Raw genomic sequence first — 15,812 nt, forward strand, 5'->3', positions numbered from 1 at the left:
TAAATGTTGAATTAATACTCACTGACATCAGATGTATTAGAATTATTTCTGCTGGAAGATTTACTCCCATTTCCTTCCCTCCCTCCTCCCTCACCTAGAATTTTCAAGTTTTTTAAGCTCTACGAGGTATTTTTTCATTTTGGGGGGGAGTGGTCTTCTATCGTTGGGGGACACAGGCACAATGAAAGAAATAATTTTGATGAGAAAAAAACTGTCAGATGAAGAGATAATGAAGTAACTGAATATGGGATTTTTTCCCATGTATTTTCTAAACAGCCTGTATAAATTATTATGCTGAATTATCTCTTCTTTCCATCTCTTCAGCCTAAAGAGAGAATCATTTGTTATGTAGTTACAGAGTACACTTGCACTTATGACGGAAAGCATATTTTCATGTCTTTGAGGATATAAAGGTGGAGTAGTTATTTAATTTTAATCATATAAACTGGCTAGCTGTGTGTTGAGGCATAAAGTATGTCAAATATAGCATTTATACTCTTTTAAATGTTTCTTCCTCCTCTTTTATTTGTGAAAACTCTAACCACACCATATATGTGAAGACAGTAATATGCTGAATAACCTCCTACCTAAAGATAGGAAAGTTATTATTTTTCCAATAGAAAAAATAGATCCAAAATTCTGCTTTTGAATATGAATATGGAACTGAGCCATGCAACATGTTATGTCAAAAGTTATTTCTTAGTCTTAAATAAGATACTTCAGTTTTCACTCATTCCCAGTATAAGTAAGGTTGAGGACATTTGGTATTGCTCTTCCAAATTGTCTAAGATTATCTAATTTCAGAAGTAAAAGTACCTTTTGCAAAATATCCCCCAGTAAATAAGAAAGAAAATCTACTTAATGAAAAATTAATCTTTTAATGAAAGCTTCTTCAAGTAAAGAAGGAAATTTTCTGAACTAGTATTTCAATTTCCAGTTACACTTTCCCCACCTTAGTTCCTGCCAATGAATACTTTTATACTTTAAAACATTGACCCCTTTATTCATGTAATGTATCAGTAGCAGTATGAGAAAACTGAAAGAATTTGACTTTTCTTTGCCATTCACAGGCACCTGGAAATTATTAAAATATACATCTTCGTTCAACAAAGTATTTTCACTTAAACACAGCTGAAGCAATAAACCTTACATACTAGTGAATATTATTCTATGAAGTTTGTTAATCTGCAAAATCAATAACTACTACCAAAGAGATTCTCAGTTATGCAATTTCTTTAGATCTTCATTATGTGAAATTTCAGTACTGTTCATATCTGGAAGAAAACTTAGTAGAAGTCTCCTGAGAACCACGGTTGTCAAACCTTCTCTGTTTCTAAGCCTGTTTGAAAATTGCAAGAACAAATGTAGAATAGCAGTGTAAATACTAAAGTATTTGTAGCATTGGTGTTTGTTGTTTTGTTTGTTTGTTTTTAATTTACTTAATTGCTTGGTTTTATAGATGTCTATATATATTTTTTTTTGATCTGAATCCTGTAGCAATGAACATTGGTTTACCTTTTCAGAAAATGAACTTTTCTGAGTATGTAGGAGAAAGATAGAGAGCCAAGTAAAGTGGTTAGAGTGGAGAGTGAGGCATTGTGAAGGACAGATTTAGCTGACAGGATGGACAGTAATAAGGAGATGGAACTTGTAGGGAATCTGTTGAATAATTATGACTAACCGGATAAGAAAACTTCTTGTATGATACATACCCTGGCTGGAATCTAGTATGTGCCAGTTGGATTTAACAGTTAGAGAGGACAAATCTTAGAAGATACAAGATGGTGTGCGCAAGGAGAAATGTTCAAAAATGAGTTTGCCAGTATCCTCGAATTCGACTGTGAAAATTCACCTTTCCGACATGAAATACCTGAAACCTAACATAAAAGTATGGGTTAACAAGGTGTTTTTTGGACTGTATAGAGTGGATTCCATCATGAGCAGTTAAAAATAGTGTCATGCAGAGTTATGGTTTAAAGACCTTAGCTTGTGTGGCTTCTTTGTCTCTCTCTTTGCATAACAAGAACTGCAAAATTATCTTAATTTCATAGGATCATAGAATAGCTTGAATTGGAAGGGACCTTTTAAAGGTCATCTACTCCATCCCATCTGCAGTGAGCAGGTACATCTTCAACTAAATCAGGTTACTCAGAGCCTCATCTAGCCTGGCCTTGTGTGTTTCCAGGAATGGGGCATCTGCCATCTCTCAGGGTGAGCTGTTCCAGTGTTTTACAACTCTCATTGTAAAAAGTTTTCCTTATATCTAGTCAAAATTGATCCTGCTTCAGTTACAAACAATTAGCCTTTGTCCTTGCTAAAAAGTTTGTCCCCATCTTTCTTATAGGCCCCTTACAAGTACTGAAATGCCATAAGGGCTCCCCAGACCCTCTCTTCTCCAGGCTGAAAAATCTCAATTCTCTCAGCCTTTCCTGATGTGAGAGGTGCTCCATCCCTCTAGTTATCTTTGTGGCCCTCCTCTGGACCTTCTCTAACAGGTCAATGTCCTTCCTGTGCTGGGGACCTTGGAGCTGGATGTAGTATTCCAGATGGGATCTCATAAGGGTAGAGTAGAGCGACAGAATCACCTCTCTTGACCTGCTGGCCACGCTGCTTTTGATGCAGCCCAGAATATGATTGGCCTTCTGGGCTACAAGTGCACATTGCTGGGTCACATCCAACCTCTCATCCACCAGCACCCCCAAGTCATTCTCAGCAGGGCTGCTCTTGTTCTATTCAACCCCCATCCTGTATTGATACCAGGGGTTGCACCGAGCCAGGTACAGCACCTAGCACTTGATCTTGTTGAACCTTCTGAGATTCCCATGGGCCCACTTGTCCAGATCCCTCTGGATGGCATCCCATCCTCCAGGGATGTCAACTACACCACTTAGCTTGATGTAGTCTTCAAACTTGCTGAGGGTGCACTTGATCCCTCTGTCTATATCATTGATGAAGACACTGAATAACACTGGTCCCAATGTGGAACCCCGAGGGGCACCACTTGACCATAATGTCCATCAGGACACTAAACTGTTGACCACTTCCTTCTGGATACAACTGCCCAAACAATTCCTCATCCATTGAACACTTCACCCATCAAATCCATCTCTTTCCAGTTTAGAGAAATGGATGTTGTGGGTGACCTTGTCAAAGGCTTTACAGAAATCGAGAGACGGCATTCCTTTGTCCATTGTTGCAGTTGGTCCATTGTAGAAGGCCACTAGGTTGCTTAGACAGTACTTGACCTTGGTGAAGCTGTGCTGACTGTCCCAAATTACCTCCCTACTCTCCATGTGCCTTAGCATAGCTTCTAGGCACAGAGGTGAGGCTGACAGGTCATTAGTTCCCGGGGTCTGACTTTCTACCCTTTTTAAAATGGGTAAAATGTTTTTCCTTTCCCCGAATTCCCCTGGAATTTCACCTGACTGCCGTGACTTTTTAAATATCATGGAGAGTGGCTTGGCAACTACATCAGCTAATTCCCTCAGGACTCTGGGATGCAGTTCATCAGGTCCCATAGACTTATGTATGTGGAGGTTCCTCAGGGGATGAACCTGATTTTTTCTTACAGTGTAAGGGATTTTGCTCTTCCAGTCACTGTCTTACAGTCTGTCCACTCAAGAGGTGTGGGAAGAGAAGTTGCCAGTGAAGACTGAATCAGAAGAGTTTGCAAATAAAGTTATGAGATCTGTTGATCATTACTCTTTTAAGTAATATCAGCAATTTCTTATGTTCTAACATAGTCAGTATACTAGGAGCACTTCATAGTCCTCAGGTCTGTACTTAGAATGCTAAAAAAAAAGCACTCCTTAGTGCTTTTTAAACTAAATATTAGGGAAAGAGTAGAGGACAAAACAGAAAACCCACTGCTGTATAAATCAATCTGCACCTTGACTCCAGTTTGTGCTCTGGCTTCTCTGCATTTGAGAAGAATTTAGCAAAGTTGGAGAAAGTTCAGAGGAAGCAAAGATCATCAAACACATGGATAAGTTTCTGACTGAAAAGTGATTGACCTGTGTGGGACCCTTCAGCTTGGAAAATAAATAGAGCTGTGGGAAGAGGGGAGATACACAGATTAGAAAGTCATGAATCACAGGGATAGTATTTGAAATATTTATTATGTCTGTTTTGGATTCCAAAATTCAGGCACATACTTCATAGTGAGTTACCCAAAGTCACCCAGAAAGTTACCAGTGAAGTAGGACATCAAGGCTTTCGAGCCCTAATCTGAGGCAGCTGGAAACTATGTAATGCTAACCCTTCCACTTTTCACAGATCTGGCAGAATTGCTCTGGTAATGTTTATAGTTTAGTTTATAGTACTACTCTCATACAGTTTGATATATAGAAATAATTGTGAAGAGAATCCTTGACTCAAAGGACATATATTCAAATTCAATAAGGCTGACTCAAATTCAAAAGGGAAGAACAAACTGTTCTTCTCATTTAATTGGGATTAAAAGCAATACTTTTTAATTCCTAAAATATATGTCTAGTGTGTAAGTGCAACAGGTAAATAGCATAAGCAGGTTTGTAATTAGAAATATAAGAAGATATATATTTCATTTATAGACAACATGGTTTTGGGTAGTTTGTCTTTTCATGAAAGGTTCATGTTTCAATAATATTCTTCCATATATATTTCTCAAACCTATATAATTTAAGTAAATTAATGATAAAAATATAATTATGGCTTTGAAAGAAATTTCAGTTAAAATAAATTGACCTTATTCTGTTTGTTGAAGCCATTTGAGCACACTCTTTTGACACTTAGAGCAAACTGGTCAATAGTACTTAAGCTAAGAATCATTCAAGTTCCCAAGGACACTAATGGGAGTTTTTGAATGTTCACCAATGTGGAAAAAATTGATAGAATAACAAAATGGGTATCATAGAATGGTTTGAGTTCAAAGGGACATTAAAGATCATCTAATTTCAACCCCCTACCATGGTCAGGCACACTTTTTACTAGACCAGGTTGCTCAGAGCTCCATCCAACTTGGTCTTGATAAGGGTAAGGTTGAAAAGGACTCCAGTGGGCCATCAGGCCCAACCTCCCAGCTCAAGCAGGGTCTTCCTAGAGCACATTGCACAGGATCATGACCAGATCGTTCTTGAATATCATATATTCATCCTTATACCTCTTGTGGAGGCAATCACAATGTCATTTTTGAGCACAATTTTGATATTGGTCTTTGTACAGAGGCAAAATATCTCTTTTTTTAGTCAACTTTGTACTCACCTTTTCATAGAATTAGTGTAATGTAGGGGGGTTTGTTTGTTTTTGTTTGTTTGTTTGTTTTTATTTATTATTTCCTGAGGGAACAAATTTACTGCTGAAAACTCTCAGTCACTGCTATCCAATAACTTTTTCTTACATTTGAAAGAAGTTGCTTTGAAACTCTGTAGAATCATTTGGAAGCTGTTGCCTCTACAAACAAGGGCATAGTACCATTTAATTTAGTTTAAGTATCTAGCAATGACTGTAAAACTGCTGATAGTTTTGCAAAAGCCACATTCTAAGGTGCCTTTCAACCTCAGCCATCCTGTGAAAGTCTGAAATGTTCTGGTGAACAACCAGCCATCTCAAAATTTGACATTACTGAGTTCTGTGACCCAAGAAGTGTAAGAAGTATCCAAATCCAGCTGCCATTTCTGAAAAATCACAGAATCATAGAATTGTTAGGGTTGGAAGGGACTCATTTTGTCCAATCCCCCCTGCCAAGGCAGGGTCACCTGGAGCAGGTTTCAAAGGAGCATGTCCAGCTGGGTTTTGAATGTCTCCAGAGAGGGAGACTCCATGACCTCCAAGAGCAACCTGTTCTAATGCTCTGCCACCCTCAACCTAAAGTTCTTCCTCATGTTGAGGTGAAACTTCTTGTGTTTTAGTTTATGGCCATTGCACCTCTTCCTGTTGCTGGGCACCATTGAAAAGAGTCTGGCACCATCCTCTTGGCAGCCACCTTTGAGATATTTTTATGCATTAATGAGATCTCCTCTCAGTCTTCTCCTTTCTAGACTAAACAGGCCCAGCTCCCATGGTTTCTCCTCATAAGAGAGATGCTCCAGACCCCAAATGATTTTTGTGGCCTCCACTGGTCTCTTTCCAGAAGCTCCTTGTCTTTTTTGTACTGAGGAGATCAGAACTGGACACAGCACTCCAGATGTGGCCTCACTAGGGCTGAGTAAAGGGGGAGAGTCACTTCCCTCTACCTACTGGCCACACAGCCTTCAGCTGTATCAGCCACTCCCCCATTTTTATGTCATCAGCAAACTTGGTGAGGGTACATTCTCTCCCTTCATCCAGGTTATTGATAAACAAGTTGAATAAGACTGGACTCAGTATGGATCTGTGGGGGATGCCACTGACTACAGGCTTCTAACTGCTGTTCATGACCCTCGGAGGTCTACCATTCAGCCAGTTTTTGATCCACCTCACTGTCCATCCATTTAACCCACATTTCCTACGAGGATATTATGGGAGACAGTGTCAAACTACCATGTTTTTAGACATGCTAATAAATTTCTCTTTGTGAACATTTGTCTGTACAATAAAAAGATAAGGGAAAATACTTGCAGCAATGGAGGCAGCTATTCTGGATATTAGTCATTTCGTCTATTGAGTGAGAACACTTTCATTGCTATCATTGTGTTGTGGTGCAAAATTGCTTGAAATGCTCCTTAAGGTAATGCATATGTAACTCTTTTCAAAATTATTTTGAAATTTATTTTAGTGTGTAAGCATTTACTTTAGGACATCTTGAAATTGTTGGCTAATGGATTACTGGAGGCATCTCACAGGGAAGGTTTTCCTGAGGCAAAGCTCTTGTTTTGCACTGGATGCCACTTCATAGCTTAAAAGTTCACTTACTACCCACTTGGTGCTGACAGCACGTAATGTTCTGCAAGAATAGCTTTATCTCTGTAAAGTCTAAGTGGTTTTTGAATCAGTTTTTATACTGAAGGAACATTTTTTGCTTCCCAGAGAATTGTTTTCATCTCACTTAGGACCTGACCTTTCTTTAAAAGTATTATTTTTTAAACTGTCCTGACCTTTTAGATAAAATCAAAAAATCAAATATGGTACAGTTTCATTTATAAATCATTCAACTTTGCTTTTATTTATAATTCACATTTATACTGCTTAGAGATTAACTTTATTTTTTTATTTATTCTGAGTGAGGAAAAAAAGGGAAAAGTAATTCTTCTTTTTAAATGTAATGCTTTGCTTTGTTCATAGGCATTTTATTTTTCACAGTGAATAAGAGACAAGCTAGGGCCATTGGCTCCCTGAAGGCTGATGAGGTGGGGACCACAGAGAATTGGGGTTGAGGCCAGCAGTGCTGGGCTTTGCAGCTAGTGCTGGTCCCACTGCCCCCAGCCAGGGAGCAGAGCAGGCTGTGGCGGGCACCTGGAGGCAGACCCAGGCCTGGGCATCAGGCACCTCCATGGGAAGGAGGACAGACCGAGGCCAGGCAGGGACATTAGCCCCATGGTTGGGCAGGGCAGGGAAGAGGGGAGCAGAGGACCAGTACTGATGTGGCATCACTGGGGCAGGGACTGATGGCTTCACGTGTGGTCCTGGACCCATGGACCTGGGTGGGGGGAGGCCCAGGGAAGGATGGGCAGTGCTGTTTAGGCCTCTTAGAACCCTCAGAGTCCTGACAGTTATTGAGGAGTACTTCAGTGGTGTAAAATACATTGAAAGATAATGTATGTTTGGTATACAAAATTTTAGACCTAAAGTTAGTTGGATTGTAATGCACTTACATAACATAATATTAGCCATAGAACTTTGTTGTGGCTGAAGGGAACACAGTTTATATGGAATTGATAATTTATTTTTATTCAAATAAAATTTTAATGACCTGGTAGTCTAAATTATGTAATACAGAATAGCATCAATAATAATAATAATACACTTATAAAAGTTAAGAACTGCCTTCCTACTCTCCACTGTATTTCTCCACTGTATTTTCACCTTTTTTACTGTGCCCTCGGGTGGAGATTACAATTAATTGAGATCATCCAAGGGTTTCTGTTATAAGGAATTTGATGCTCCTGGAGGTGGCGGAGTGAGCTTCCTCTTCAGTCTTGGAGTTCAATTATTTCTTTTTTATATGTTTTCTTAACACAGTCTACCTCTTTCTCATTGTTGTTTATTAAAATCTGAAAGTTGCACATTAGCCTCCCTCAGCCTCTCTAAGTATAAAGGGCTGTTGCTTGCTATGCAGGGGTTATGTAGCTTTATCAGACCATTGTTGTATGCAGTATTATCAGCACAACATTTCTGAAATAAAATCAGGTCAGGAAATATTCACTTGACAACTATGAGTTACCAGAAATAATGAAAATGTCCTCGGACCAAGGTCAACCTACATGGGGTCAATATAAATCCTGTGACCTTGTATTACTAATGGTAAAACTATACTTATTAGACGGCAGTCTGTTAATTTTTCTAGACACAGGTAGGGTAAACAATGCAAAAGATGTGCTTAAATGTTAAAAAAGCTCTTAAAATAATCTTCCCTGTATTGAAGATGACTGCATTGGATAAATTTCTGGACTCTTTAATAATCTTTAGTGCTAAGTTTGTGTCAAATAGCTTCTTGATGCCTAACACTGGATTTAGAATAGAAAATTTGGGCATTTAACCTGCTTAGGGCAAATGTTAGATACCTGATGAAAATACTCAAGAGCAATGGTACTAAGATTTTTTGCTATTAAGAATAAATGAAAGATGATTATTACTGGTTTTAAGATTCATTAGTTTTCCACGTATCTGAAATTCATTGAAAATATGAAAAAAAGGAGTGTCAAACTCATATCATTATATAGTTCAAGCTTTGGCAAGTATTGTTCTATCTTGAACTGTATATTTGATTTATGGATGCCATTTTACTTGCTAATAACACTGAACAGATATTAAGCAACTAATATTAATATCTTTCTGGCAATAAAAGGAAAGTGTGGATTTAATTTTGTTGAAAAGAAATGAGAGAACTACATTGTGATGGCATGTCCATGGTGACACAGGAAACAGAATTAGAAATCAGAACCTTTAAATTTTAAACTTATCTTTTTGTTAAATGGTTTCTATATACATTGTTGTGTATAGTAATCTGTATAGTAAGAAAAAAAAAGTAGTAGTTCTCTGTTTATGTCCTTAGTTTAGTGGAGAGGAGATAAATCATGTTAGAGATGTTTGACATGCTTGTGTTATCAAAAACTAGAAGGTCGACTTTGTCTGGATTTTCAGATTTTCAAAAGTAATCAGTTTGATAACTTTAAGATGCATAAATTTACTATATTTTCAGTATCTACTTAAAAATGTAAAGTGATCTTAAGTTCACTGAGAGAAGCATTTGGAAGATCCTAGACACATGCATTTGTGTGTACTGAAGGATGACATATCTCCTGCATCACTGAAAATTTCTCGTTGATGCTTAATTGTTACTTTCAGACTTTTCCGGTATACGTCTTACTGCAGCAATTGATTTATATTTGAAATTGATATAAAATAGATAACAAAAGAAGAAAGAAATAACAATAGAGAGGTTGATAAAAAGAGAGACGGGAAAAGGAAGGATAAAAAAAAAATCAGAGAAGAATACAGTAATGCAAAGAAGTAACTTCTGGTACCAAAAGAAAACAAAAATTAAATTCTGAATCAATTCACACAGTTGTGGACAACATGAAAACAAAAGGAACACAAAGTACTTTATTAAACGTCTGGCTAGACAGCTTTTGGAGTCTTTGCTATTTGTATAAATCCAGGGATCATTGTCTCTTTGAACTAAAGTCTAGGTTTTGAACCATATTTTTTTTTCAGTCATGTATTTCTTTAAATCCACAGTTTTATTTCTTTTCCAAATAGCTGGGAACTGAAAATCAATTTGGTCAGAAGAATGTTTTATGTCAGCTATTAACACTGATTTTGTGTTCTCAAATGTATGTTTACGTATCTGATTCCTTTCTTTTCTATTACTTTCTTGTAAATCAACAGAAGGAGAACTGTAATTTGAACTTAAAAATAAGTAAAGATACTAGAAATTTCTGAAGAGTAAAAAAAGTGATTTTTTAAAAATAATAAGACTGGAATGACATATTTAAAATATGTTAAAAGAGTCAAATACACTAACTTGAACAGTCCTTTAACAGATCCAGAATATATTCTTCTAATTAGCTTTGTAACTTTATTGGAAATTTCTTGCTAGCATTCAGATATTTAGTGACAGAGAATATCAAAGAGAACAGTTAATTAAGATAGGAAAGAAAAAAACTCTTCTTAATAGGATGCACTGGTCACTCCAAAGTTAGTTAAGTATAGGAAGTTTATAAGGAGGCTAAATAAGTCTTGACTAAAAGTCCTTGAACATGTGAAAGAAGAATGAAGATAGTTATGACTAATTTTTTTAATTCTATATATAATTTTAAGCAGCTCTTTTTCTCTTTAATGAGATATACTTTTTAATTTTTGCTGAAGACAATCTAAACTTCTTTCTCAATTACCCATTGCAAAACGATAGACTGGCTTACTTGCTAATAAGATACATAGGAAAAGTCCCAGGCTGACTTCAGGTCAGACACCTCATTAGCACTTCACTATCATCTGAGTTCCATTTAGGGTCATCTGCATTAAGGACCTTTAACTTTGCTTGAGAAGTCTGTGGCTGGATCATATGTGTCACAAGGACTGATAAAGTCCTGGATCTTGAATTCATCCTGAATAAATAAGGTAGTGAATATCCCTGTTCACTTTCACATTTTGAACACAACCTGGTTTGTAGGAATTAATCAGCAAAATTAATTCTAATTAATTAGAATAGCTGTTGGACCGTAGCCTTAGATCCCATTTATTTGGTCTTATAAACAATTTACTTATTTTCATCTGTTCTTTCACCACTGCAGTTAAAAAAATTAAATTTAGAGAATAGTCATAAATGGGCCAGACTCTCTACCTAGAGTCCAGTAACAAGTGTAGTACTACAGGGGTCTGTTCTAGTTCAAATTCTATTCAATGAATTTATCCATGAGCTTGGATTAAGGACAGAGTGCATTCTTATTAGATTTGCAGATGACACCAAAATGTCCGTCATTATAGCTGAGGACCAACAGTCAGTATAGTTGAGGACAGAGTTGCCGTAGGGACATAGACAATCTGGAGGAATGAGCCAAAAGGAATCCTACGAAACTCAACAAGGGCCAGTGTAAAGTCCTGCACTTGGGTAGGAAGAACACCTGGCAACAGGATTGTCTGATAGAAAGGAGCTCTGCTTAATAGACCCTGTGTGTTACAGCAGACAGCAAACTGAGCATGACCCTGCAGTGTGCCCTGGCAGCAAGGAAGGCCAACAGCATCCTGAGTTACATTAATAAGATTGTGGCCAGTAGACTAAAAGAAAGGATTATTGTCCTTTACTCAACATTCCTGTGACCATAACTGGAATAATGTGTCAAGTTTTGGGCCCCATGACAGGGAAGAGGGTTTTTCACTGAAGTAAGTTCAGTGGAGGGCCACCAAGATGATTGGAGGCTGGAATACTTACCCTGCGAGGAGAGGATGAGGAAGCTGAGCTTTTTCAACCTGGAGAAGAGGGGAAATGGAATAAGAAAACTTCCCCAAGTTATAGTCTTCTAAAAGGGAAAATAAACAGATAATTTTCAACAAGCATTTTCACTCTATTAGATATAATTTTTTGCCTTCATTTTTTTTCTGGTGAGTGCTTCTGCAGAGTGGGCAAAGGTATTTATTATCTTCCTAGTTTATTCCCTCAGGAATTGTAATAGTTAGTCCATTAAATTAATTTAAATGAGAACTTCCACTATGAGTTTATCTGGGGTAAATTTCCTTTGCTATCATGTTTACAACAGGAACCATGTGTATACTTGAAGTATATTGCATATGCAAAGTGTGTGTTTCTAGCACAGATTCATAATCTATTTTTGGAACTTTGTTTCAGGCAAATGTCAAAGGCTATTGCCTCTTTCCTTTACTAAAAATGAACCTGTAATCAAGTACTTCCACTCATATATAAATAGAAAGACTTATGGGTCTCCCATATGTTTGCATTATCCTAAGTTTTGGCAGTTACAACACATTTGAGTAGTGTTTTGTTCAGACTAGTTTTCTAAACTGAATTGCTCTGTAGATCATCAGCTTGATCTCTTTCCACTTCTACATAGTTACAAATTTTTTATGTGTAATTATTGCTTCAAATCTTTCCTTGTGTAAGCAGGCTAATTTAATGCATGAAAGCTCCTCAGTTTTACTGATTTTAATCTGTTCTCCTTCCACAGCGACTTAGAGAAGTACTTGTCCAGTCTAGTAGGTCTCAACTGGGTTGGTCAGGTTCTCTTTCTTTGTGCACACATGCCCTGAGCAACAATTACTCTTTCTCACTCCCTTGTCCTTATTGCTTCTTTGTATGGTGCAGCCTGGCAGTTCCTCAAGCCTCAAATTTTCTCAGTTGCTGATTGTGAATTCAAAGCTATGACCTACCTCTGAGATGACTTCAGCTGACTGCAAAATTGTTGCTTTAAACTTTTCCCCAAAAGTGGAGTTCAGTCTTCTGCCATTTATTATTGCTAGATTTTATTTTCTTTTTTTCTTTATTTTTTTTTTAACCGGAATATTAAAGTAAAATAATATGTGAGCATACTTTGGATCATATAGGAAAATATAATTTTTAAAGTAATCTCTTTGACAAACTGAAATGTTGGATGTGACTGCAGATGACTGAAGTGGAGAGTATGTTACAATGCCCATACAACATAGGTGTTTCAATTAGTCTAAAACTTTCCATAAAATACTAAGACATCAAAGTTCATGCTTTTACAGATTATAAATTATATTTAGAGAAAGATCAATGGATCTCTTCTGTACAGTAGCTGATATTTACAAGATTGTTTATACATAACATACATTAATTTTCTCTCAAAAATCCTCCATGTAAATTAAATCATGCTGTTTGCTGTTTGACTTTACTGATCTTCTTCATCAGTTCTTTTCCGCAGTGTAAGTGGATGTGGAAGCCTAGCGAGTTAGGTGTTCTGCTTGAAAGTTGCCTCTGTATCAAAGTAGTACTTTTCAATGTATAAGCTCTGCAACTTTAGTTAAGTTTAATTTTTCTTGTTTTTTTCTTGTGAGATGAATTTTCTTTTAAGTTGTTTTCATTTGAAGTGCTGTACCTCTGTAAATCAATTGCATAGAACACGTCATTTGACTGAGATTCTGAATCTAATTTTGCTTTGAGCTTGGTATTGGAAGCAGGTGACTGCTTGTTCTTGTACATTTTCTTGCATGATAAAGACGCGTCCACATAGATTTTACTTTAATAATAGTGGTTATGTAACATACATTAAGTTTTCTTTCTTTTAATCAACATTTTTCTGTTACAAAATATCTCTTGGCCGTGCATTTGTATTTTCTGTGTTTTAAGCTTGGTACCAGTCTGTCAAAATTTATTGTATACTGAATCATAAATAGTCTAGTCCTTTGATATTATACATTGTTGTGACAGTTTTCTTCTTTTATTCTGAAATAAAGAATAAAACATGTCTAGGTCTATTTTAGTTACTTATACCCCTGTCATCATAGGACAGTAAGCAGTTTTTGGTTTGGTCTCTGATACATAAATCTGTAGTCTTGCATTGTGCTTTTAAGGTTTTTTTTAGTTTTACAGAGGAAACCACCACTGTATGATTTAGAAGTGCTGTACTGCACAACAGATCTTGAGAAAATAAATGTAAGACAGCAAAAATAATGTACCTAAAGCAGCTTTATTACTTGTCTATATAACGCTAAAGTTTTCGATTATGGTAGTATTTTTTAATAGTATAATGAAATAAAACATTTTTAACCTAAAATTTCTTTATTAGCAAGACTGAGTATTTTCAACATGAGGATCTGTTCCATTTATTTATACAGAACATCGGAGGATTCTGATCAGAGATCTGATATGCCTTGTGCATGAAAAATGATATATATTGCTTAGTTGCTCTGGGAGTATTATTCCCATTTTTTAGTGTATAGGTGTTTCTAACAGTAGGAAAACTTCTTTTCATCCTGACATCACCCACTACACGTTAAGGGCAAGTCTCAAAGGCTGTATGATAGAACGACTCAGAAGTAAAAAGAGTGGAACATTATTGTTTGAACGACTGTTCAAGAACTCCTAATCATTATTATGGAATAAAAAAGCCATATTTTAAAGATGCTAGTATGACATAGTACAGTTCATGCCACATCAAGTTTGTTTATGCAAATTTTATGGTGAATTTTTTTGTGCATTGCCCAGTCATTTATTCATTCCAGTCAAGATGGAGTTTCTACTGTGTTAGATGTTCTAAATGCTCACAGGTGAGAGACTTGGCTTCCAAACATCTGCAGCCAAATGTGGGGAATGGGGAAGGATGAAAATGCTAATAAAATATTGAAAAATCCTACATGGGTTATATATTTTAAGTACAAAAAAGTTAGAAGTGCTAAGTTAATGTTTTCATAGACAATTTTTTAGCTTGTCCAACATTTTGTGAGTGAGGTATTTGAGTAAAATAATCTGGCCTATTACAGTAATCAGAGAGCAAAAAGAGAATTACACATGAAGCCTCTGTACAATCTTAAGTATAAATAATTATGCTGAGATGATTTGTTTAAATGTGTAATTTTTATTATCCATCTAACCTTGGCCTTGTGTCAAGTCTAAATGGGCTTTTAGAGCCCTGTCAAGCTTTGATGGAAAGAATGAACGTATTTGGCAGCCTTATTAGCAGTTGGAGTACAGTGGCTTTGCCTGCTACCTAGGTTACTATATAATGCTGCTGTTTCCCTCCTCAATAGGATGGTTGTCACTTTTCTACATATGGGGTTCCTTTTAATGATATAGCTGTATATTTTGCTCTAGCCATGCTGATTTCAGGACTGCATTTGCAGAGGTGAAAATTACGTGCTGTCATTATGCCTGGTACAAAAGTTTATAGTATAAGTTTTGAGAACATTACATAATTACATAATTACAAAATGTTCACTAGCATTAAACAATGTTCTGATTGCTTCAAATTTTTGAATAAAGCATATTGACCTTCCTCATTTTATGTCAGTTGTCTTTACTATGTTAAACAGAAGGAAATTTAATCTTTTAGATTGATCAGAAAAACACAATTCAAAAGAAAGAGTTAGCATCCAGTGCTACTATGTGTCCCACAGGTTCTTCTTTCATCAAAACTGCCTCCACTGGTGAGTTAGAGGAGCATATTGCGGCCACTACTGGTGCCATTACTGTTGCTAGCACATCTGCTGATGTTGCTGTATCCAGTGCAGTGACCACCCATAGACAACCTTCTGAAGAACAAGTGCAAGCTATGAATATAAGAAAATCAATTCTGGAGTCGGCCAGTTACAAGGAAGCACTCTCTCTTCATCCAGCAAATTTACAAAGCACAAGAAGACGACCAAGAAATGCTGAGCAGATAGAAAGAACTAAAGAACTTGCAGTTGTTACTCATAGAGGTATTGGATATTATTTTACTTGTGCCCATGTAGTTATGCAAAAATATTTTGTATAAGTTAAAAGTGAAAGTTCAGGTATCCTTTCAGGAAATGTAGTTGAACCAAATGGGAAAGGGATTAAATCTACCTAAATTTGCATTCTAATGGGGCAGCCAAATGGAAAAATGAAATTAGTAATAATATTGTCTTGGTAATTTAAATTGATTTGATTTATAAAAAGACAAAAGGGAAATATATGGAATTTTCTTTTGATGCCACTTTATAGCATATATCATTATATTTCATAATGCAGCCTAGTGTAA

General features: G+C 36.5%; 1 protein-coding gene across 6 annotated transcripts in view; it reads left to right on the forward strand.

Annotated features, from left to right (window-relative positions):
* The window catches only part of CSMD3 (CUB and Sushi multiple domains 3), a 610,641-nt gene that overhangs the window by 242,101 nt on the left and 352,728 nt on the right, over nucleotides 1-15,812 (forward strand). For 3 of the 6 annotated variants that reach the window (XM_027645674.1, XM_027645673.1, XM_027645675.1), the window contains exon 7: nucleotides 15,208-15,510. The exons of the other annotated variants lie outside the window; for them this stretch is intronic. In XM_027645674.1, coding sequence (XP_027501475.1) covers nucleotides 15,208-15,510 — 303 coding nt within the window. The remainder of the gene's footprint in view (nucleotides 1-15,207; nucleotides 15,511-15,812) is intronic. 6 annotated transcript variants of the gene reach the window in all.

Source organism: Corapipo altera, unplaced genomic scaffold (genome assembly GCF_003945725.1).
Source record: "Corapipo altera isolate COAL_440 unplaced genomic scaffold, ASM394572v1 51, whole genome shotgun sequence".
In the NCBI taxonomy this organism is placed as follows: domain Eukaryota; kingdom Metazoa; phylum Chordata; class Aves; order Passeriformes; family Pipridae; genus Corapipo; species Corapipo altera.